Source organism: Phyllobates terribilis, unplaced genomic scaffold (genome assembly GCF_046119375.1).
Source record: "Phyllobates terribilis strain yellow unplaced genomic scaffold, ASM4611937v1 Scaffold_2__4_contigs__length_985480577, whole genome shotgun sequence".
Classification (NCBI taxonomy): domain Eukaryota; kingdom Metazoa; phylum Chordata; class Amphibia; order Anura; family Dendrobatidae; genus Phyllobates; species Phyllobates terribilis.
In genome coordinates, this window is record NW_027362762.1 from 449565829 (window position 1) to 449590786 (window position 24958).

At 45.0% G+C, this 24958-nt stretch overlaps 1 protein-coding gene across 1 annotated transcript in view; it reads right to left on the reverse strand.

Annotated features, from left to right (window-relative positions):
- Nucleotides 1-1871: 1871 nt before the first annotated feature.
- Nucleotides 1872-24958, reverse strand: part of INTS2 (integrator complex subunit 2) — an 84422-nt gene continuing 61335 nt past the window's right edge. Inside the window, exons 23-24 of the mRNA XM_073665495.1 lie at nucleotides 13010-13186; nucleotides 1872-3608 (exon numbers count right to left, since the gene is read on the reverse strand). Of these exons, the coding sequence (XP_073521596.1) occupies nucleotides 3436-3608; nucleotides 13010-13186 (350 nt within the window). The 3' untranslated portion in view covers nucleotides 1872-3435. The remainder of the gene's footprint in view (nucleotides 3609-13009; nucleotides 13187-24958) is intronic.

The following is a 24958-nucleotide window of genomic DNA, read 5'->3' on the forward strand; positions in this document are numbered from 1 at the left end:
TATGGCAAACTAATCTTGCTTTGGAAGAATGAACGCCATCAAAATGGATATTTTACCTAGTTTCTTGTACATTTTTCAAAAAGAGTCCCGATCTCTCCTCCCCATAGCTTCTTTCATAAACTAAGGTCAGCTTTGGTCAAATTAATTTGGGGTAAGATTAAACCTCGCATAAACATACGGGTTCTCTCTCGTCACAAATCATTGGATGGTGCGGGCTTTCCGAATTTCTACAGGTATAATCAGGCCTCTGCCTGCTGAGTATTCTAGATTGGTACTTTTACGCAGACACTAAACAGTGGGTGGGGGTGGAACAGAAGAGCTCAGAAGTTCCTTTATGACATCTACCATGGTGCCAAGAAGACTCGGTGACATTGGCCAAATGCAATTTAACTAGGGAAACACTTAAAACATGGCATTCTTTGAGGAAAAAGGTTTCCAGGTAGAATTATTAGCCCACTCACATCAATATTTTATAACCCTTCTTTCCTACTCGGATATTTGCGTGTATCTTTCCTCGGTCGGAGGGCAGTGGAGGATACTCGATTGTTTCAGGTTTTGGAAAATGGTGTGATACCTACTTTTGTATTTTTACAAACAAAATCTCCAAATGTAAAAATCAAGTTGTTTGAATATTTGCAAATGTGATCCTTTCTAGTAACACACAACCCTAATATAAATTCATTCTCAAACTACACCCTTCTTTGAAAAAATGTTCCTTCAGGAAAGCAGACCGACTCACGCTATTTCTGTGATATATGAGATATTGGGTAGAGGGGAGGGAAAGGATGAACAGGCATTTCAATGAGCATGGGAGAGGGATTTAGGGGTTAGTTTGTCCCCCCTTGAGTGGGCAAATGGGTTCCTCTTCACATATAACCTTACTAATGCTGGGACTGCACAAGAAAAGAACTATAAAATACTTACACAATGGTATCACTACCCATCTAAATTACATGCAATGTTCCCTACAGTCTCAGAAATATGTTGGAGATGTGAATGTGAAGTGGGTTCCATGATTCATATCTGATTGGAGTGTTCAAAAATTAAGCCATTTTGGGAGAAGGTATTTGAAAATTACCAACATATCACATAACAGAGTAACGAGGACTCCTCAAATAGCCCTTCTGTCAATCCTCCCTTTTTCAATAGGTACGCAAAAGAAAGACCTACTTTGATTTTGCTTAACAGCGGCAAGGACGGTAATTTTGCGATTTTGGAAACTTAAAAAAACCCTAGCATACTAGTTTGGTATAAGGAAATGGTGAACCTATGTACAATGGAAGAACTTTCTGCAGAATGTAATGTAAATTCAGAAGGGTTTGGAGAGGATGGATTCCATTTTAGGACTCACCTGATTTTCATAACCTGTTCTAATGGTTTCAGCAGATGCATATGAATGTGTTCATAATTAGTTACATGGGGATAAGGACCTTCCCCCTCCCTCCCCCGACCCTATCTTTTCTTCTCTTTATATGGTCTTTTCAGATGCAATATAGAAGTTACCTCAACATATGGTCCTCTTATTGGAGGTTATTGTATAAACACTATGTTGTTCAATGTACTACCATTTGAATTATTATAGAAAAAAGTGGTCTCATTTGAACTTTGGACATTTTCTATATTTCTATTTTGTCATGTTTTTCAAAATCGAATACAATATATTTTTCTTGATTAGTAAAATGAGTAATTAATGTTTAATAAAAACAGACTGAATTTAAAATTGGATCTTGAAAACTAAAAATAACTCACAATATGAGCAGGAATATTGATATATTTGCTGGTATAAGGAGTCCTACACTTGGCTGTACTTTGTGAGATTTTTTTTTTCCATTTACCATGTTCAACATAATACAAAAACTAAAAATACAAAATTACAATAAAAAATATACATTTATTTTACAGTGCTTCATATTAGATTTTCTACATTGTGGAAAACATGAAAAAATATTGTTTTTGGTGAAGATGTGATGTAACATTGTCATATTTATAAAGTTAAATACCAAATATCAATTTATTTTATACATACCAATAAAAATTGAATGCAATGTAGTTAACTTCAGATTTGGAAGAGACACTGAATATATTTAGCTTCTATCAATTTGTTTTACCCATTCACAAATGCATGGCATTGTATATGGAAAATATATACCGGGAAATTTATATGGAAAGATATTATAGACTGAAATAAATATTTGTTGCCAATTTGTTTCCATAAAGCATTTGGCTGCAGCATTAACTGTTACAACCAATATTTTAAAGGGTAAACTGAAACAAATTCTGCTATGGATAAAATGGTTTACTTCTCTGGTTGTTGGTGCACATGCAAAGATACTAGTGATATTGTTATTACTGCACCGTGTGTTTAGCCAAAAGCACAGCGAGTACGCTATGGTAGTTGTAAATATGTTCACATTACACAAAATTATTATAGCAGATCTTTCGGGATGTCTCCTACTATGCTGAACAAGGATAACTAACTAAAAAATTAGTTACTAAATTTTTATCTCTAATTAATAATTATGTGCAGTGTGGAAAATTAGGAAAATTTGCAAATCACTTTTTAGGGAATTTCATTCAAAATTGCATGCAAGTGTCTTTTTCCCGATTTGCCTGCCTTTAGCTGCAATGATATCAGAACATACTAATTTGGAGGACAGATGATGGCTGTTAAAGGGTCATCTTAGCACATGTCTCTCACTAACTCTGGGGATAAGACCTCAGACAGCCGTAATTCATACTGCTAGGACTGAATGAATTTTTCCTAGTCCAAACTTACAGCCTAATATGTGTCTATGGGACTGTAAACTACATTCAGTCCGTACATTGCGTTCCACATACGGACATGAAATATGATCGTCTGAATGCAGCCTAAGCGGAGATTGTTCTAATAACAGTCAGTGGAGGAGACTGGTGCAATCATCAGTACTCCAAATAAGTATGTTCTGATATCAATGCAGCTACCGGCAAATAGATTGGGAAAACGCAGGGGTTTGTAAGACACTTACATATATTTTTCCCTTACATGAATGAAGACAAATATATATATATTTATTTTGTTCTGCTTTCCTGGTTAGCCATTCCGTAAAGCATAACATAACTAATATTTTAGCAAGTAATTGAGGCATCAATGATGAACATGTTTTCATAGCTCTGCTCCATGGCTGTGGGCATGAAGCCAAATCTTTCTAAAGAAGTCAGCTTATATAAGCTGATGGGAAACTGCAAAGATTCAATGCAGAAGACAGGTTTACTGAGATCTAAATGAAATCACAAATATCCACATATTGGTAGAGTTGTTGCTCTCAAGCATCACTATGTGATAAGTTACTGCGAAACATGGTGCCAGCACTCAGTCCTTTATTTTCTGCGCCGATCTTCCTCATCACTTCCAAATCTAAAATAGTGATGGAGTAATAAAATCTAAAGAAAAAGCCTTTACACACCAGTAACACTCATGTTAATTATATCAATGATGGTATTCTCAACTTGATGGCAAAGCTGGACATCTGGATCCAAGCTCTCCAGATCCTTTACTGCAGAAACTGGAAGTTGGAAAAGACTAAATGCATTTGCAAGTTCCTTTGGTTTCTCTTTAAGTTGCTGCAAACCTATTGGGAGAAAAAAAAAACATGAACAAAAGAGGTCCATAATGTATTGCAACAAACATACTGAGTGAGCAACCTGAACTTTCCTCTAAACTTCCCAGATGCATTTACAAGATCTTATCCTATAATTGCATTTTACCCCTTTTGGAAGTTCTGGACTTTCATTCCTAATCATTTTTCAATTAAAGTTTATGTTGAACCTTTATACATCTGTAATAGATCGTTCAGTGTGCATAGGCTGACGTTCTCAGCAGCTTGAGTCCTGTTTACACTTGATGATCTGCTGGTAAAAATGACAATCTTTTGTGCAGCATAAAAGATCAGTTCAGCTGATGAACGAGTGCTTTGCTCCATCACTGGGTGATAGTCAGCCTGTTTACAATGGAAGATTATTGTGTAATGAGGGTTCCTAGGAATGCTCATTCACAATCTTACAGTGTAAATGCACCTTTACATTACTAAACTCATCTTGTACCGAATTACAACCCATACAAAAATCTAGACCTGCATTCACAATTCTGCTAATCGCTGCTAAGGAGAAAAAAAAAGTAAATGAGCTTGGTATCAGACACATCCGATTAGGCTCACGGAGCTCTGATAGTGCAGTCAGACTGTTCATGTGTCCTATATTAGATACCAATTGTAGGTGCACTTCCCAAAAAGGAAAATAACTTATACAAGTTCTAAACCCAAGTAAAAATTCACAATTAAAATTCTAAATACACCAAATACAATTAGCATCTTATTGACGAATAGAGCTCAAGTGATAATATGAAGCTCTATTGACACTCATAAAATAGACTTGAATCCACAGCGGTATTTGCAATTTTGTGAGCTCTTCAAAATTTTACATAATTTCTGCCTAAATTTGACTTAAAACTACCTCAGATTTTTTACACAAGTCCTGAAAGTAAAAGAAAAATAGAATTAGACTTAACGGTAATTCAGTTTCTAATAACCCACCACGACTGCACACAGGAGGATGTAACCCCACCCTAATAGGGACAGGAAATACGAAGAGGTTTAAATAGCCCCTCCCACATCCTCCCTCCAGTGTTATTACAAAGGACCACAAGAGTATAGATGCTTCAAATTAATTTTTATTTCTACTGATCAAGCTGTTGTAGAAATAATAAGCGAGGGGGAGGGAAAAGATATACTGGGGAGGGACAATAGCCTGAAGGACCTTCCTTCCGAAGGCTAAATCTCCAACAAACATTAGGTCTAGTCTGTAGTGTTTGGAGAAAGTATGAATTGAGGACCAAGTAGCAGCTCTGCAAATCCGTTCGATGGATGCGCTGGCTTTTTCAGCCCAGGAGACAGATATCGCCCTTGTAGAATGGGCCTTTAGCTTTGCTGGAGGAGGTAGATCCTGGATCTGGTAAGCCTCCCTAATCGCCCTCTTAATCCAGTTGGCTATTGTGGATTTTGCTGCCTTCTTTCCTCTGTTTGGACCTTGTGTATGGACAAATAGGTTCTAGTCTTTCCTTCCTTCTTATGTTTCCTGAAGATAGTGCAGTACTATTCTCAGAACGTCCAGTGTGTGGAATGCCATTTCTTTTTTGCCTTTTGGGTTGTCACAAAATGATGGAAGGATTATCTCCTGAGATCTGTGGAAATTTGAGACCACCTTAGGTAGAAATGAAGGGTCAAGTTGGAAAATTAGACGATCTTCCAGGATTCTCAGGTAGGGTTCGTTGACCGAAAGGGCCTGTAGTTCACACACTCTTCTGGCTGTAGTTATTGCCACCAGGACAGCAGTTTTCCAGGTCAGCCTGTCCAGTCTTATGGCTGATAAGGGCTCAAAGGGTGGAAGGGTTAACCCTTTCAAAACAATGTTAAGGTCCCAGGGGGGAACCAAATCTGTTACTCTAGGGTGGATGCGGGTGGCTGCTGTCATAAATCTTCTCACCCACTGATGTTCCGCTAGTCTTTGATCGAAGTATGAACTTAACGCCGCTACCTGGACCTTAAGAGTACTAGGTCTGAGACCTTTGTCCAGACCTTCTTGTGAAAAATCTAGAATCTGAGCTACACCTGCCCTATGAGGGTCCGGGCGAGTGGGTGCACACCAGCTTAAGAAGGTTTTCCACATCTTATGGTAAATGGTGTTTGTTACAGGTTTCCTGCTCTTCTGGAGAGTTTTGATAACTTTCTCTGAGAGGCCTCTTGTTTTTAATATCAGGAATTCAGAAGCCAGGAAGTTAGGTGTAGTCTCTCGGGATCCGGATGGTGAATCGGTCCCTGGAGAAAGAGAGCTTTGATGGGAGGAAGGATTAGAGGGTTCTCCACACTGAGACTGGTTAACGTTCCGAACAAACTTCTTTTTGGCCAGCGAGGGGCCACTAGGATTACTCTGGTCCCTTCGGTCCTTATCTTTTGTAAGGTTTTTGAAAGGATAGGCAGTGGGGGGAAAGGCATACGCTAGTTTGAATTCCCATTTGTAAGACAATACGCCCAAGCAAGGGCCGTTTGGATCCAGGGAGAAATATTGAGGTACTTTCGCGTTCTGGTATCCGGCGAAGAGCTCTAACTCTGGATAGCCCCATCTCTCGACTAACATCTGGAAGACGTCTGGGTTTAGGCTCCACTCTCCTGGATGAATCTTTGCTCTGCTTAAGAAGTCGGCCTGAACATTGACTGAACCTTTGATATGAAGAGCTGACAGGGATAGAAGATGTTCTTGGCCCAGGAAAATATTCTCGCTGAGATTGCTTTTAAGCTTTCGTATCTTGTGCCTCCTTGATGACGAAGGTGGGCTACCGTGGTGATATTGTCTGAAAATATCTGAATGTGAGATTTCTGGACCAGAGGCTCTGCTGCTCTGAGGACTTCCTCTACGGCTTTTAGTTCTCTGAAAATTGATGAGCGTTGGCTCACCTCTTTGGTCTATATACCCTGGAATAACTCTTGGGAGACTATGGCTCCCCATCCCTTCTCACTGGCATCCACCTTTATGGTTACCAGTGGATTCTGGATCCATGGTACTTCTCTGTTCAGATTCTTTACGTTCAGCCACCAGAATAGAGAGGTCCTTACCCATGGTGGTATAGGGATTCTCCTGTTCAGAGACCATGGGGATCTGTCCCAATTCGTAAGGATGTGGGTCTGTAATGTTCGGGTATGTGCCGGAGCCCAGGCCACCATCTGAATACAGGATGTCATAGACCCGAGGACCGACATGGCATCTCTTAATGATACGGATCTTCGGCTCCTTAGGACATTGATCTTTGCTTTTATCATGACCTGTTTTTGTTTGGGCAGGAATGACATCTGGCTGTGGGAATCCAATAGTACTCCTAGAAATTATTTTTGTCATGGAGGGAGCCATATCAGATTTTTTTGTGGTTCACTAACCAGCCCAGAGACGATAGGATCTGAGTGGTCAACTGTAGATGTTCTCGGAGTACTGGTACTGCAGGCCTGATTAATAACAGGTCGTCGAGGTATGGTACTATTGAAATGTTCTGACCCCTGTTATAAGCCATGACTTCTGCCATGACTTTTGTAAATATTCGCGGGGCTGTTGAAATTCCAAATGGGAGAACGTTGAATTGATAGTGGACTATTTGTTCCCCTTGAGCCACTGCAAATCTTAGGAACCTCCTGTGAAGTGGATGTATAGGGATGTGGTAATATGCATCCTGGAGGTCGATTGTGGCCATGACATGGTCCTGTCCTATCAGGGGGAAAGTCGACCCGATGGATTCCATCTTGAATCGTTGGTAGTGGATATACTGATTCAGTGGCCTTAGATTGATTATAACTCGGTGTGACCAATTGTTTTTTTTTTATTAGGAAGAGTCTGGAATAATGCCCTGTGCCTATCTCTCTTGTAGGAACCAGGGATATCACCCCGTGAGGGCAATAGGTCTGTAAGACCGGACATCAGGGTGGCCTGACGACTCTGAGAAGCGAGCTATGTTAACTTCATCCTCTCTGGAGTATAGGAGGAGAAATTTATTTTTACTCCAAACTCGACAACCCTCAGGACCCATGGGTCTGAGCAAATTTCTTTCCACAGAGGGAGAAAATTCAAGATGCGGCCCCCGACTGTCCTGACGCCATGGTCTGTTCGGACGTTGATTTTGGGAGAAAAAAAGATTTTTGCCTCCTCTACCTTTTGGGTGGCTCCATAGTCTTGTTTTCCCTTTACCCCTATATTGAGGGGTCTGCTCTTGGGAGGGACAAAAAGGCCTTTTCCTCACATTCCTAGGTTCCGGGAGGGCTTTCTTCTTGTCTGAGGCGTTCTCTAGAAGATCATCCAGGGCTGGCCCGAACATGTATTTCCCCTTAAAGGGGATGGAACACAACTTAATTTTTGATGCCACGTTGCCGTTCCAGGATTTCAACCATAGGGCCCTTCTTACAGAGTCTGATACCCAAGATGCTCTTGCCGCCACTCTCACGGATTCTGCAGAGGAGTCTGCTGAAAACCCCGTAGCTTTCTGTAGAAGCGGTAGGGATGCAACAATGTCTTCTCTGGGGGTGCCCGAAACTAGGTGTTCCTCCAGTTGATCTAGCCAATGAGCCATTGATCGAGCTACACCCGTAGGGACTGCGTTGGTGCTTAATAGTGTTGCCAAGGTCTCCCAGGATTTTCTGAGTAGTCCCTCCATTTTGCGATCCAAGGGGTCTTTTAAGTGAGAGGACTCTTCAAAGGGCAGTGTGGTTTTCTTTGCTACTCGTGCAGTTTGGATATCCACTCTTGGGACTTCAGATCAGCATTCTGCCGTCTCATTGTCTACAGGAAATCTATCCCTCAACTCCGTAGGGGTATTTAATCTCTTTTCTGGAGATTCCCACTCCTCTAAGACTAAGTCCCTAATACTCTGGTGTATAGGGAACACCAATTTTTTCCTGGAACATAGCCCCCCAAACATCTGATCCTGTACTGTTTGGGGAACTTTTTCTTCATCGACCTCCATAGTTCTCCTTACTGCCATGAGGAATTCCTCCAAGCTATCTGATGGAAAGTAATATCTCTTTCGTTGGGAGTTATCAAGGATTTGGACTTAGTTCACCTTTCTCTGGAAGATCTTCCGAGATATATATCTCCTCTTGAGAGTCTTTCTCCCTTCCCTCTGGCAGGCTAATCTTCTTCATTTTGGCTGCTGAGGGAATAGATGTAGAACCCTGACTAGGTGAGGGCGTAGGGAGAGTGACCGAGGCCAAGGAGGATTTGATCTCCTGACATTCAATCCCCTTTATCTCCTCCATTAAGGAAGGTTGTTCCTGCCTGATGATCTTCTCCGTACAGTCCTTGCATAGGGGCTTTCTATGGGAGGACGATAGTTTTTTTTTTGTACAGATGGGACATCTGAGTGACGGTTTAACTTTTTCTCCAGATGCAGGTTCCTACAAGAGAGGGGAGAAGGGGAGGGGAGCTATAATCACTATTTCCTGCATCTGGGAGATGGACTACCAGTGCCAAACTTACTGGGACCGGACTGGCGCTGGGCTCTACAGATGCAGAGCGAGAAGCTTCAACAGACATGGTTTTGTCCTACCTGTAGATGTCTTCCTGTCCAGGGCTCCTTTTATGGGCGACCGGACCAGTGCCTCCCTCTGTTTAGAGGGCTCCTCCCCCGGTGTCCAGGTGAAGATTTCTGATCACCGGCGGCATTATCGCTCTTTTTCCCCCATAGCTTTTTGATGCGGTGCACAGTGGAAAGCAAAACTGCTGGAAGTGACGTCATCATCCACCGCCCGGCGTCACTTCCGGAGCCGCGGCGTGCGCTCCACATCCTGGAGCCGGCATCGCCCGCGCATCCAGCGGGGGAGAGGAGGAGGAGATGGACCGGAGAGCTCAGAGAGGCCTCCGGTCAGAAGATCCTGCAGACCTTGCCCGAGAGCACGCTCGATCCTCCGCTGCCCAGCTAGTAGCTTTCCCCCAGTGCCTGTCGCCGGCCCAGCACACCGGGGATGACCTCTTCATCCCTGATAGGGACAGGAAATAACACTGGAGGGAGGATGTGGGAGGGGCTATTTAAACCTCTTCGTATTTCCTGTCCCTATTAGGGTGGAGTTACATCTTCCTGTGTGCGGTCGTGGGGGGTTATTAGAGAAAATCAAAACACGAGTCAAAAATATCAGAATACATGTCATTTTTTTAGGAAAATGATCCAATATCACATTTCTGAGTGGCAGAAGTATCTGAACATTTCCAGTACTTGTTGATGCGTAGTGTACATTGGATTGGAGAAATTTTACCTCTGTCCTCCCTATAAGACAGCTTCCACTCTGTTATCTTGGTGGGTTTTCTCTCAAACTGCTCATTTCCGGTCTCCAACATTTGAATAGAATTAAAGAGGTTGTCTGGTCTTCTGATGAAAGTCTGCAGTCACTCTACTGCACACTTCTGAATCCTTACAATGTGTGCACTGTCCGGATTCTCCAAGGTTGCCGGTGAGAGCAGGCGGTCACGTGACTGCAAGTATGCGATTTGCATACATGTGGCCACTTGCCGACTGGACAAGCTCGGCCTTTCTGAATACAAGTAAACTGAACAAGGCAGAGCATAACTATTCGGAATGTGGCTGGAAGTAGGAAAATTACATACAAATGTTTTGATCGCCTGTTCCTGCGTTTTATTGCAATGTTGCAGTGACCAAAAAAAACGTAATTCTGGTGGTTTGATTTTTTTCTCGTTACACCGTTTACCGATCGGATTAATTATTTTTATATTTTGATAGATCGGGCGTTTCTGACCGCGGCAGTACCAAATATGTGTAATTTTGATATTTTTGGTTTTATTTTGAATGGGGCTAAAGGGAGCAGATTTGAACTTATATATTTTTTAATATTTTTAAAAACTTTTTTTTCTACTTCACATATGCTTCAATAGTCTTTATAGGAGACTTGAAGCTGCGACCATCTGATCGCCTTTGCTACACATAGCAGGGCTGAAGCCGCGTGTTTATCCTGATTCCACTTGCGGCTGTTAGGGGCGTATGACAGCTGATCAAATCATCTGTCATGTGTCTGAAACCATGCGGGCTCAGCGCCAGAGCGCCTGCATGGGGTGCAGGGACACGACCTATGATGTATATATACGTCATAGGTTGTGAAGGGGTTAACATTTCTTTTGTAGAATGACTTGTGTGCTTGGAGTCATTGTCTTGCTGCATTGCCCACATTTTCTTGAGATTCAGCTCATGGACAGGTGTTATAACATTTTCCTTTAGAATTTGCTGGTATAATTCAGAATTCAGAATTGTATAAACGATGGCAAGCCGTTGTGGTCTAAATGCAGCAAGAGAGGTAAAACTATACTACCACCACTCTATTTCAGAGATTGGTATGAGGTTTTTATACTGTAATGCAGTGTTTTTCCTTTTCTAAAAATAACACTTCTCATTTAAACCAAAAGCTCTATTTTATTCTCGTTGGTCCAAAAACCAATGTTCCAATATCCTTCTGGCTTGTGCAGGAAACCTTAAGCAAACTGTCGACATGTAGCAATGTTTTTTTTGGAGAGAGGTAGCTTTGTCTGTGCAATTCTGCCATGCACACCACTGTTCTTCAGTGTCCTACTGATAAAAATTAGCTAAATGTTTGTGAGGCCTTTAGTCGCTTAGAGGTTACTGTAGAGTTCCTTTGCAACCTTGTCTTGTTCTTTGGGTGATCTTCTTTGGTGGACCACTCCTGGTAATAATGATCTTGAATGTCTTCCATTTGTTCACAATCTGATTGTAGATTGGTGGGGTCCAAACTCTTTAGGAATTGGTTTTGGTAATCTTTGGGTATGAGGGTCTTTTAGACGTCAGTGTACCCACCTAGTTTGCAAGAGGAAGTCAATTCAGGAAAAAGCCTGCAGTGTTTTTCCTGAAGTGTCTTTTTTGGAGTCTCGTGTTGCTTGTTGTGACTGCTTTGCCACCATCGTTTTTAATTTTGTTTGTTCAGCTATTTTCTGCTTGGAAACCTCTCACTATTGTATACACGTTGAAGAATGGTCAGGTCACTTCTTTTGACAGCTTTGTGGATTTCGAAGCCTAAAGTGGTTAAAAAGAAGCTCAAAAAGACTGAACATATGCAGAGCAAGTCGTTTTCACAGTGCAGTACACATGTTCATATGCATATGTTAATTCTTTTTAGCATTCTTTAACCGCTATGAAACCCACGTTTAAGACGTTGTGTGCACATACCCTTTTCCAGCCTGATGAGCAACAATTCATCTTCTGAGGTCCTAAGAAATCTGAGAGAAAGCAGAAAAATCCAGCTCACAGATAAAGTCCAAAAAAGTGCATTTTATTTTCCAAGGTACATGAAGCAAAGATTAAAATTGTGTGTTCACAAAAAAAGAGAATACAGGCATCTTTTAAAATTGTGTGTTCACAAAAAAGAGAATATAGGCATCTTTTAAAAGATGCCTGTATTCTCTTTTTTGTGAACACACAATTTTAATCTTTGCTTCATGTACCTTGGAAAATAAAATGCACTTTTTTGGACTTTATCTGTAAACTGGATTTTTCTGCTTTCTCTATTGGACGTTGCATCCTGATCAGGTGCTATCCGTGCTCCAGAAGTGTGGAACTGCAGGTGGTGAGCTGGATTTACTTCTGTACCTAAGAAATCTTTCGGTTATGCCATGAGACACTCCTAAAATTGTGTGTTGTGAAGATCACACTTTCATAGATCGTTGCTCCTTAAAGGGGTTGTCCAGCTTTGGCAAGAAAGTCTACTCACTATGGGACTGCAGACTTGTGAATCCTCGCCGCACACGCTGTCAGGATTCTCTGGTGTCTGGAGCAGGCTATAATGTGACCGCAAGTATGCGATATCCATACTGCCGGCCACATTACGATTAGACGTGCGCAGCCTCGCTCAAAATCAGTGAATTGAGTTAGGCTGGGCACGTCCAGTCGGAATGAAGCCGGAAGTATGCACATCGCATACTTGTGGTCACGTGACCGTGCAGTTTCGCCGCCGGCATCAGAGAATCCTTACAGTGTTACTACAGACTTTTGTGCCAAACCTTGAATACCACTTTAAATAAAACTGGTCGCCCACTCACACCAGATTGTCATCCTATTGATTGAAAATACCTGATTATTTTAACCTTCAAATTATCTGCTAATCCTAAAGCTTCAGATTTTTAGCCACTCAGACATGGGATATTGGATCATTTTCCTCGTTTAAAAAATGAAGAAGCTTAATAACTTTTAGATCTTGACTGAAAATCTGATGTTGTTTTATGTTAAATGTATGCACAAATATAGTAAAAACTGACAGGTTCACAAACTTTCAAGCATCACTGTATGTCCATATAGAATTACAGTACATTAGTATATAATTTACTATAATCTATACAGTTTAAATGCCCATATGTCTGCCATTTCTATATGGATCAACCATCAAAATTTGATTAATATGCTAAATCGCTCTACTATGATTGAACTTACGTGCAATGATTGGGTCAACATCTCTGGTCTGAGTTGCCACATTTGATGAACAGACCTGCCCAATCTGTATGAGAAGTGACATGATATCTTCATATAATGGAGGGAATGCTTGGCAGAATGGTACCAAACAAGGTAATGTTGGCATAAAAAACACAAAACGCTTGGCTTGAGTTAACACTGCAAGAAGAAATTAGAATACAGAATAAGGGTTAGTTTGCAAATTCTAGATGATCCTAAAAAAAAAAAGTGAGCCAACGTTAGAAAACGTTTCCTGGGGGCGTGGCCTGGCCATGAAGCAGAGCAGTCGCACTTAAGAGAGAGCTCGTGCTTTCCAGAGCCCTTAGAGCAAAGCATTAGCCAGCACAAGCAGATCCCAGCCTCTACATGAGAAGAAAATCCGGTCTCCGCTCCCAGGCACCACGGGAGCTCATCTCTGGACCCACTGACCCTGGCATCACTCGGTATTTATCAGTCTCGGGCAGCGCGGGAAAACAGATCACATGTGAAGATATGGCTGCTGCTGTGGGAGGATCCAGTGTGCAGAGCCTGAGGGGAGCAAGCTTACCTGCTGCTGAGGCCAGAGTATCACGTGGAGGCCGCACTCCAGGGAGACAGACACAGGGAAGGGGGGAGGCAGTTCAAGTGGGATCCGGTGTTAGGGACAGTGGTAATGCAGGCATGCAGAGAGTGGAGAGCTCCGGGTCCCACCCCTCCCCCTCCAAGTCAGCTTCACCATCTACTCAGTTAACCCATTCCTCTACCCCAACTGAATCTCTGAGGAGTGCAGGAGCTACAAGCAGCACAGTTCTGGGACCCCTTGCATCTGACTCGGACACTGGCGTGACTGAGAATAGCAGTACGATTACCCAGGATGGCCCTGGGACCCTTATTAGCTTTGCAAACCTCGGGGATTCCTCGCTCCTGACTATGAACGCTGGAGAATTACGGGCCCATTTAAATGCTATCCCCACTAAGACCGATATGGAGGGTTATATCCAGCGACTGGAGGCAGTATGCAAGGGGGAAATTGGCTCCCTCAAAGAGGATGTTTCTAATATAAACTCTGCCGTCACTGCACTTGAAGCTAAAGTGGATGAACTATCTACCCAGCTCCACACCCAGCAGCATATTTTGGATCAGCACTCCCAGAATTTTGATCTAGTTCTGGATATGCTAGAAGACTCCGAAAACAGAAATCGGAGAAACAACATTAGACTCCGAGGTCTCCCGGAGTCGGTGGCTCCACGGGACCTGAATTCAGCCCTACAGCACCTTTTCAACTCATTGCTGAGTAGATCCACGGAGGAACATCTCGAGCTGGACAGAGCTCACCGATCCCTGGGCCCCAAACACCCTGACCCATCTAGACCTAGAGACGTCATTTGCAGGATCCACTTCTTTCAAATTAAAGACGACATTATGCGTAAAGCTAGAGAGAACGATGCCATAGACTTTAATGGCACAAATATTCAACTTCTAGCGGACCTCTCCCCTATAACTCTGGCTAAAAGAAGGGCTCTCCGACCTCTTTTGGAGGCTCTGCATGCGAAGAACATTACTTACAAGTGGGGATACCCCTTTCAGCTTCATGCATGTGGGGACACTGGCACGGTGACCCTGAGATCGCTATTGGATCTTCTGGATTTTTCATAGTCTCTGGGGTTGCCACCAGTCACCCTGGGAGAGTGGCCCCGTTTATCCTCTTTTGGGTTCGGAGGAGCAAGGAGAGGTGGAAGAGTGACAATGGGAACTGAGAGGAAGAGGAGAAGATACCCACGCAGTGACTCCACTGGTCCCTCTGGTGACTCCTGAGCCTTAGGAGTCTGTCCTATCGTAGTCACTCGCTCTCTCCACTGTCTTTTTCCTCATGTCGGAGTTTATTAATTTTAATATTAGTAGATTTCTTATGGGGGGCTTTGCAGTCCTTGGGTGGAACCTCACTATGCATTGCATTGTCTTATTACGTCTAGAAAATAGCCCACAGGGATTTCTACCACCTTTTAGTTGCCTCTGGTTTTATGTAGTGTTAAGGGAATTTGGATAAGTCAGGGGCACTGGATTTGTTTAGTTGCATAAATTAATTAACAATGTATAATTAATTTGCTGTGGGGGCCTGGCTGATTGTACCCTAAAACACGAGCAGTCACCTCCCAAATTAGGGTGTGTCTTTGACACTACTTACAGAGATTTCTCTGTTTAATCTTAGTCCATATGGGGTAGCTACCTGTGGTCTAATAAGACGGAATTTCTTCTCCGTCTGAACCTTTTATTCATATTCTGTCCTTTCTAATCTTCCTACTGATTTTTTTTTTTCCATTTCTTCTTTCTTAAGGGCTTACTCTTCTACACCCAATACCTCTTCCCCTCATACTACCACTCGGTCCCATCACTGATTCTTGTATTAATTTACGATGTCCACTTTGAAATTTTGTTCTCTGAACATTAGAGGGTTTAAAACCCCAGAAAAACGCTCACAGGTACTTTACCATATGCATAAGAAACGGGTTCATATATTACTTCTTCAGGAGACACACTTTAGGTCAGATCGGATACCATCACTCAACCATAAATATTATTCACATTGGTTCCACAGCAGCAACCCAGACTCAAAATCTAAAGGGGTCAGTATTGCCCTACACAAGTCGCTACAGGCTCAAGTACTTGCCTCTAAACCTGATACGCAAGGAAGGCATTTGTTCCTAAAGATTAAAATTATTAGATGTATTTACCATCGCTAACTTTTATCTCCCTAACCAGGATCAGATTAGAACTTGTAAAGCATACTTACGCGACCTTACAGCATTCGCCGAGGGTGCGGTAATAGTCGGAGGAGACCTCAATTTCACGCTGGATCGGGTCCTGGACTCATCTACGGGTAGGTCGGCCGTCCCCCCTTCCCAGTTGGAGAGCCTGAGAGCTAAACTAACGGAATCTAGATTGGTCGATGTTTGGAGACTGACCCACCCCTCCACACGTGACTATACTTTTTACTCCACGGTACATTATTCATATAGCAGAATAAGGAGATTTTTGTGTACTCACCGTAAAATCTCTTTCTCTTAGCCTCTAATTGGGGGACACAGGACCTTGGGTGTTATGCTGCTGTCCACTAGGAGGCGACACTATGCTTATCTGAAAAAGATTAAGCGTGACTCCTCATCTGCAGTATACACCCCCGGACGGTATCAGCCTACTACAGTTTTGTGCAAAAGGAGGAACGTAACATAGATAACATAACCATGCCTATAAGAAGGTAACTATGTAAGAACTCAAAGGAAAACCAATATGAGAACTCAACTTAACAGCCCGGAACGGGCAAAGGGTGGGTGCTGTGTCCCCCAATTAGAGGCTAAGAGAAAGAGATTTTACGGTGAGTACACAAAAATCTCCTTTACTCTGTCGCCTTATTGGGGGTCACAGGACCTTGGGACGTCCCAAAGCAGTCCCTGGGTGGGAAGCAATAGACGAATATTGTGTAGACTGGTCCCTACAATTGGGGCACCGCCGCCTGCAGAACACGTCTGCCCAGGCTCGCATCTGCTGAGGACTGGGTATGAACGTTGTAGTGTTTTGTAAACGTGTGTAGGCTAGTCCAGGTTGCTGCCTTACACACTTGTTGTGCCGAAGGGCCCAGGAGGCCCCTACCGCACGTGTAGAATGTGCCGTAATACCTGCTGGAATAGGCGAATTTTTGAGGCGGTAGGCCTCTTGTATGGTGGATTTGATCCACCTGGCAAGGGTAGCTTTGGAAGCTGGTAGACCCTTGCGGCCGCCTTCCAGAAGAAGGAAAAGAGAATCAGACTTCCGGAAGGGCGTAGTCCTAGACACATAGATACGCAGTGCCCTGACAAGGTCAAGCGTATGCAAAGCCTTTTCCACTCTATGAACCGGAACCGGACAGAGGGATGGTAGTGAAATTTCTTCATTGAGATGAAAGCTGGATACAACCTTCGGAAGGAAGGATGGAACCGTACAAATGACTACCTTGTCCTGGAAAAAAATCAGGAAAGGCTGTCTGCAGGAGAGTGCCGTGAGTTCAGACACCCTGCGTAGCGAGGTGATTGCCACGAGGAAAACCATTTTCTGGGATAGAAGACGGAGTGGGACTTCCCTAAGGGGTTCAAAGGCTGTTTCCTGTAATGCTGTCAGCACCAGGTTGAGGTCCCACGCTTCTAGAGGTCATCTGTAGGGGGGAACCAATCGGGAAACCCCCTGGAGAAATGTTCTTACTTGCAGTTTATGAGCAATGCATTTTTGAAAAAGCACTGAAAGAGCTGACACCTGGCTCTTAAGGGAGGCCAGGGATAGTCTGGCTTCCAGACCCGATTGGAGAAAACCGAGTACCCTGGGTAGGGAATAAGGGAGTGGGGTCTGGTTACGAGATTCGCACCAGGTAAAGAAAGTTTTCCAGGTACGGTAGTAAATCTTGGCAGAGGTTGGTTTTCGTGCGCTGATCATGGTTTTAATGACGTCTGGCGAAAAACCTGCCTGGGTTAGAACCCAGGTCTCAATGGCCACGCCGTCAAATTGAGGGCCTCTAAGTTCTGGTGGTAGAACGGGCCTTGTGACAGAAGATCCGGGCGGTCGGGAAGACGCCAGGGAACGTATGCTGTGAGTCGTACGATGTCGGCGTACCATGTACGCCTGGGCCAGTTCGGTGCGATTAGGATGGTTGGAACGCCCTCCTGTTTGATCTTTCTCACCACTCTGGAAATCAGGGGGAGAGGTGGAAAAATGTACAGGAGCTGGAACTGGGTCCAGTCCTGAAACAGGGCGTCCGCCGCTAGAGCTCTCGGGTCGCGTTTTCTGGCCATGAAGTTGGAGACTTTGGCATTGAGGTGAGACGCCATTAGGTCCACGTCCAGAGTGCCCCAACGATGGCAGATCTGTTGGAAGATTTCAGGATGGAGAGCCCACTCTCCCGAGTCTATTCCTTGTCAGCTGAGAAAGTCTGCTTCCCAGTTGTCTACACCCGGAATGTGGACCGCAGAGATAATGGAGCTCGTTTTCTCCGCCCAGTGAAGGATGCGTGTCACCTCTCGCATCGCTCTGGCACTGCGGGTTCCCCCTTGGTGATTGACATATGCCACGGCCGTGGCATTGTCCGATTGTACTCTGATGTGAGAGGCTGCCAGTAAGTGATGGAAAGCTCTCAACGCCAGGAGGATGGCACGAATCTCCAGGATGTTGATGGGCAAGGTTGCTTCCGCTGGGGACCACTTGCCCTGTGCTCTGTGGTGTAGGTATAGTGCACCCCAACCCGTTAGGCTTGCATCGGTGGTCAGGACCTTCCATTGACCTGGGAGAAAAGATTTCCCTTTTGTTAGAGAGGTCCGGTTGAGCCACCAGTGAAGGGACTTCCAGGTTGACTACATCAGCTGGAACTTCCTGTCGAGAGAAGAAGGGTTCCTGTCCCATGACTTGAGAATGTCTAGTTGGAGAGGTCTGAGGTGAAGCTGGGCAAATGGAACCGCTTCTATTGCCGCCACCATCCTGCCAAGGACTCTCATTGCAAACCGGAGAGATCGAGGGGGTTTGCTGAGAAGGGTGCGAACTCCTAGACGGAGAGGCAGTGCCTTGTCTTTGGGGAGAAGCACTAGGCCCTTGGAGGTATTGAATAGCATTCCCAGGAATGTCAGAGACTGGTTTGGGGTTGGTGATGACTTTTGTAGGTTGACTGACCAACCCAGGCGACTCAGGGTGTCGATTGTGATTGAGACACTGAGCTCGCAGTCCTTGAAGGTAGAAGCCTTGACGAGAAGATCGTCCAGGTATGGAAAGACTACTATGCCTCTGGAGTGTAGAACGTGCATGGTGGCTGCCATGACTTTGGTAAACACTCTGGGAGCCGTGGCGAGTCCAAACGGGAGAGCCACGGACTGGTAGTGGTCCTGGTCGATTGCGAACCTGAGAAATCTCTGATGGGCAGGTGCAATCGGTATATGCAGGTATGCATCTTGTATGTCTATGGAGGCGAGATATTCTCCTTTTTCCATGGATGCAATGATTGACCGGAGGGACTCCATACGGAAGTGACGTACTCGTACATATTTGTTGAGTTGTTTTAGGTCTAGTATGGGGTGTACCCCTCCTCCTTTCTTGGGGACTACGAAAAGATTGGAGTAGAACCCCTGGAAGCGCTCGGCTGCGGGAACAGGTATTATGACTCGTGCTTGAAGAAGTGATGAGACCGCTTGGTGGAAGGTGCGAGCTTTTACTGGCGATTTTGGGGGAACAGATATAAGGAGTCTGTTTGGTGGGTTGGAAGTGAACTCTATTTTGTATCCTGAACACACTAGTTCCCTGACCCACTTATCTTCTGTAATAGGTAGCCAGACTTGATGAAAGAGTAAAAGTCGGCCTCCTACAGGTGGAGTGTCTTCCTGAGTCCGTGAGTCATGATGAGGAGAAATTCTTAGATTTTCCTCCTTTTGATTTTGAGTGGCCTGCCTTTGACTGCCAGGATTTGTCCGACTTTTGTGTCGGCCTAGAGTCTTCCCTGCGTGTGAAGCGGCTGTTATTTTGTGGTAACCGTGAAAGGGACCAGCCGGAAGAGTTCCGAAAGGATCGGAAGCGAGCTTGGTTACGCTTGTTATAATTGCGCCTGGTTTCAGTTGGGGAAGAGAGGTACTCTTACCCCCTGTGGCATTGGATATCATCGTGTCCAAGCTTTCACCGAAAAGTCGACCGCTGAGGTATGGAAGGTGCGTGAGGGACTTCTTTGAGGCTGCGTCCGCTTTCCATTCACGCAGCCAAAGGATACGCCGAATTGTGATGGCATGTGAAATTGTGCCCGCTGCACCCCTTGCAGAATCCAGAGCTGCATGAAGCATGTAATCTGTCACAACTGCTATCTGAACTGCTTGGTCCGACAGTTCAGGGGCAGAAGCTTGGAGGCCAGTTTGTAGATTTTTTGCCCAAGCCAGTATGGCCTTGACTGCCCAGACTGAAGCAAACGCGGGGGCTAGGGAGGCCCCTGTGGTTTCGCAAATTGAGCGAGCCATACTTTCTACCTGCCTGTCTGCTGCATCCCTAAGGGTTGAGCTATCTGACAGTGAAAGAAGTGTCCGTGCTGCCAGTCTGGAGACTGGGGGGTCCACTGCTGGTGAGTCTGCCCATTCTTTGGTGGTTTCCTTTGGAAAGGGATAACGGGCCTCCAGAAACTTGCGATTGTTAAGCTTCTTGTGAGGCTGTGAGTATTGTTTTGTGAGGATAGATTTAAGTTCTGGATGATCCAAGAAAACCTTAGGTGGTTTCAGAGCTCCTTCAAATGAAATCTTATTTTGTGGCGCGTCCGGGATCAGATCAGAGATGTCCAGCACCCGATGTATGGACGAGATTATGTCCTCAACTAGCGCTGCATTGCTAGGTGGGATTGGAGTTAGGGATCCATCAGTTTCCTTGTCTGAGTCAGAATCGCAGATGCCTTCTGACTCCTGTGTATCACTAAGGTGTGTCCTAGGTGACCCAGAATGAGGGATTTCTCTGGACGGAGATTTGTGCGGAGAAATATCATGTCTGTCCCTGGTAGGGGACTGTGTAGATGACCTGTGACTACGGTATCTCTCCCTAGACAGGGATGACCGTGTGCTATGGGATGACGCAGATGAGCGTGACCTATGGGTGCGCTTGCGTCCTGACCTTGACATGGATGTGCCTGGGTCAGTATGTGACTGAGTCCGGCTTTCCCTTTGTTGGGTAGCATTCATAGTCGAGGTATGGCTTTGCAGAGCCTGAAGCAATTTGGAGGTCATGTTATCTATGGACTGTGTCATAGATTGTGACATTTGAGTGACCCATTCCGGCGTAGCATTAGACACTGAAGGGTTTGTAGGGGCTACTTGGGACTCTGGCACAGTAGTCTGAGTACAATCCTTGCAATGCGGATATGTGCTGCCGCTGGGAAGAGCATTACTGCAGGCTGTACAGAAAGCGTAAAAGCAGTCCTGCCTGGTTTTCTTAGACTTTGAGCCCGCATAGTGCACCTGGAGTGGCTATGCAAAAGGGCTAACTGTGCAGAGGAGGATACAGAGTAATAGAATTCACAGCTGATGTAACTCAGACTGTGAACTTACCCCACCAATGTGCCCCTGTGAACAGCGCTGAAAGAGCCTGGTCCTGTGCCTCCTCGGAGACTTTGCTGGCCTGTATGCGTCCTGCACCTTGATATGACCACCGTAGTTCTTCTCCTGCTTGCAGAGATGAAGGAGAAGGGGGGCGGAACGCTGCAAGGGCGGCAGTTGCTATGGAGATGCGCGCCCTGCAGCCTAGATCCGCCCCCTGTGTGACACCGCAGTGAGTAAAAATCGTCATCCGGGGGGCGGAAAATGGGCGGCGGCTTCGGCTAGGCCGAAGCCGCGGTGTAAATTTATTTTCTATGCCCAAAAGGGCTCCAGGCCAGCGCGGTAGTCCGGGGGGGGGGGGGGGGGGGGGGGGGGATCAGAACCGGACCCCCCCCCGGATTGAGAGGCAGAATGGCGGTGGGGACATAAGTGGAAGGGGGTCTCTGAAAAGAGTCCCCCTTAGGCGCTTAAGATGAAAAGCTGCCGCAGGTGCAGGGCCTGTGAAGGCCTGTGCCTGTGTGTGCCATGGCTGCCTGCACTCCCCCCGGCTCCTACAGGGTCCCGCAGTCAAGCTGGGGTTCCTGTATTGCTGCTGGTTCTCGGCTGCAGTGTGCTGGCTGGTGAGAGCTGCAGATGCTGCCGTCCAGGCCCTACCTGATGGTGTCTCAACCTAATACCCCCAGGGGGGATTAGGGAGGGTGCCGCTGTCACCTGTCAGGGGGCTTTGTCCTCGCCTCAACTTCGGACCAAGACCGAGGGAATTGGGGAAGGAGGAGGGTTCTCAACTTCGAGCCTGACCTGAGGGGCCGGAGAAGGAGCAGCATGGTGGCTATGCCATCTCAACTTCAACTGTGCACCCCATAGTAGGGGGCAGAGGAAGGAGCCATGCCGGGGGTCTGTTAAGAGACCCTCTTTTCTTCATCTGTAATCCCGTGCTGAAGCGAGGGACGAGTTAAGGTCTGAGGTGTGCCTCCTTGCGACACTAAGCAAAAACTGGAGTAGGCTGATGCCGTCCGGGGGTGTATACTGCAGAGGAGGAGCCACGCTTAATCTTTTTCAGATAAGCATAGTGTCGCCTCCTAGTGGACAGCAGCATAACACCCAAGGTCTTGTGTCCCCCAATGAGGCGACAGAGTAAGATTATTTTTTAATTAATCACAGACTGCTCTCGTTTCACCCGTTGACACAAATTGACCCAATGATTTGGTCAGGCCATGCCCCGGTTTTACTATCCTTGACATTACCAGAACTCTAATCGAGCAAGTGGACTTGGTCCTTGCACCCGGGGCCTCTTAAAGATCCCACTTGGGGAGTACTCATCCAACAAGGGGCACAATTGAAGAAGGATAGGGCTTCTGCCATTACTAATCTGCTGACGCATATTCAGGCTTTAGAGTTGGATCACAAAAGATCACAAAATCCACAGGTCATGATTGATCTGTTGAAAGCTAGAACTGACTTGAGCTCATTGCTAGATACAGCAACAGCGAGACAGAGAGACCGCTTCCGTAGATATCTATATGAATACTCAGACAAGCCTGGTAGAGCTTTAGCACGATTTTTGCATCCTCGAATTCCTACTACATATATACCCATCATTAAATCTAAATCAGGTAAATCTCTTCATTCCCCTCTGGAGATTGCAGACTCATTTAGGGATTATTACAACTCCCTTTACAACCTTAGGGGACCTTTGGCAGACATGGCCGTGTCCGACTTCCAGGAAAGAGTGGATGATTATGTAAATTGCACTCCGATTCCCCCTCTGCCATCTGAGGAAGTGGTGGTCCTTGAGACCCCGTTCTCGGAACAGGAGGTACTGGATACGGTCAAGTCTTTGGCAAATGGCAAAAGTCCCGGCCCGGATGGATTCCCGGCTAATTTTTATAAATTATTTGCACCAAATTTAATATAATTTATGACGAAGCTCTTCAATTCCATCTCTGAGAATTGCCATTTTGCCCCTCAAACCTTAGCTGCCACGATTGTCGTTATTCCCAAACCAGGAAAGGACCCCTAGGTATGCGCAAATTATCGGCCTATCTCCCTAATTAAAGTAGATGTAAAAGTATATGCCAAACCAATTGCAAACAGACAAAGCTCACTACTTCCTAGCTCTATTCATGGAGATCAGGCTGGTTTTGTACACCGCAGAGAGGCTAGAGATAATACTATAAAAACATTGCTCCTTACCTCCCATATGCATAAACATAAGATCCCAGCATTGTCTATTATCTATTGACGCAGAAAAGGCATTTGATCGCTTGGGGTGGAGCTTTCGGAGGTCTGCCTTGACACAACTTGGGTTGGGCCCGGACATGCTAGGTAGGATTATGGCACTATATTGGGGTCCCACAGCCCGACTTAAAGTTAATGGTATTTTCTCAACCCCTTTTCATATAGCTAATGGCACAAGACAGGGGTGCCCTCTTTCTCCCTTACTCTACATCATTGCAATGGAGCATCTGGCGGTAGCACTGAGGAACGCATCAGATATCAAAGGCATCAATGTTGGTCAGAATCATTTTAAATTGTCCATCTATGCAGATGACCATTTGATTTACATCACTAATCCGACCATTGCCTTCCCAGTGCTGATGAGAGTGTTCCAACGGTTTGGAGAAGTATCTAATTTTAAAGTTAACTATTCCAAGACAGAGGCCCTAAATATATCTCTCCCTGACAATTTAGTTTGGAGACTTCAAACTTCCTTCCCATTTAAATGGGAGGATAAAGCAGTAAAGTACCTGGGAGTTTGGATCCCCAGAGATGGGGTAGACCTGTTTTCATTGAACTATGTCCCACTTTTACACAAAACGTTTTTGGATCTTAAAAAATACAGTAGACCTCAGCTTTCATGGTTCGGCCGTATAAACGTTATTAAAATGGATATTCTCCCTCGTTTCCTTTATCTTTTTCAAATGGCCCCAATAGCAATACCTGATTATTTCTTTAATCGTTTACAATCTGCTATCAATAGTTTTGTTTGGGGCGCTCGTAGACCCTGAATTAGGCTCTCGGTTTTGACTAGATAAGACACAGGGGGACACAGGTCTCCCTAATTTCAAACGATACTGTCAAGCTATTCTCTTGTCTAGATTGTGCAAGTCATTATATCTCCAATCAACCAAACAGTGGGTGACTATAGAAAAACTCCTCTCCCCTGGCTCTCTATATTGGGCACCATGGTGTGGTGCCAATTCTAGGCCCCCGATCTCAGACTTTCCACCACTTACGCAGATAGTGCTGAGATTTTGGGATAGAAATCGGGGGAAACTGAAACTCAGTAATACACCGTGCAGACTGAGCCCCCTCTTCGACAACATTGATTTCCCCCCAGCGGTGGATAGGACTACGTTTTTATGTTGGAGGTCTGATGACCGGGTGAGATTGGGACAGGTGGTGGACAGGCTCTCTGGGCTCTCCGATGTTGGGGAGTTGGGGGACATATGCCGTAGCAGGCCACGGTCTTGGCTTGAATTCGCCCAGTTGAAGGACTTCCTCTCGGGTATTTCTTTTAACAGATCGACCCGATTTGAGTCCTTGATGCTGTCTACTGAGGGCCCTACCCACAGTCTCCTTGCTTTATAATTTTATCCTGGAAACGGTATCTATTGACACCTCTGGCTTTATTACAGCATGGAAGAGAGACTTGCAGACTACCCTCTCTGAAGCTGACTGCTTGAAGATCTTTACCCTTACACACAAGATCTCTGTCTCTTGCAGATCACAAGAGAAAAATTATAAAATTTTAAACACATTGGTATAGGTGTCCTGTGCTTCTCCATAAATTCAATCCTGCAATCCCAAATACATGCTGGAGATGCAACAATGAGGAAGGGTCTATACTTCATATATGGTGGTCTTGTAGGCTTCTGCATCCATT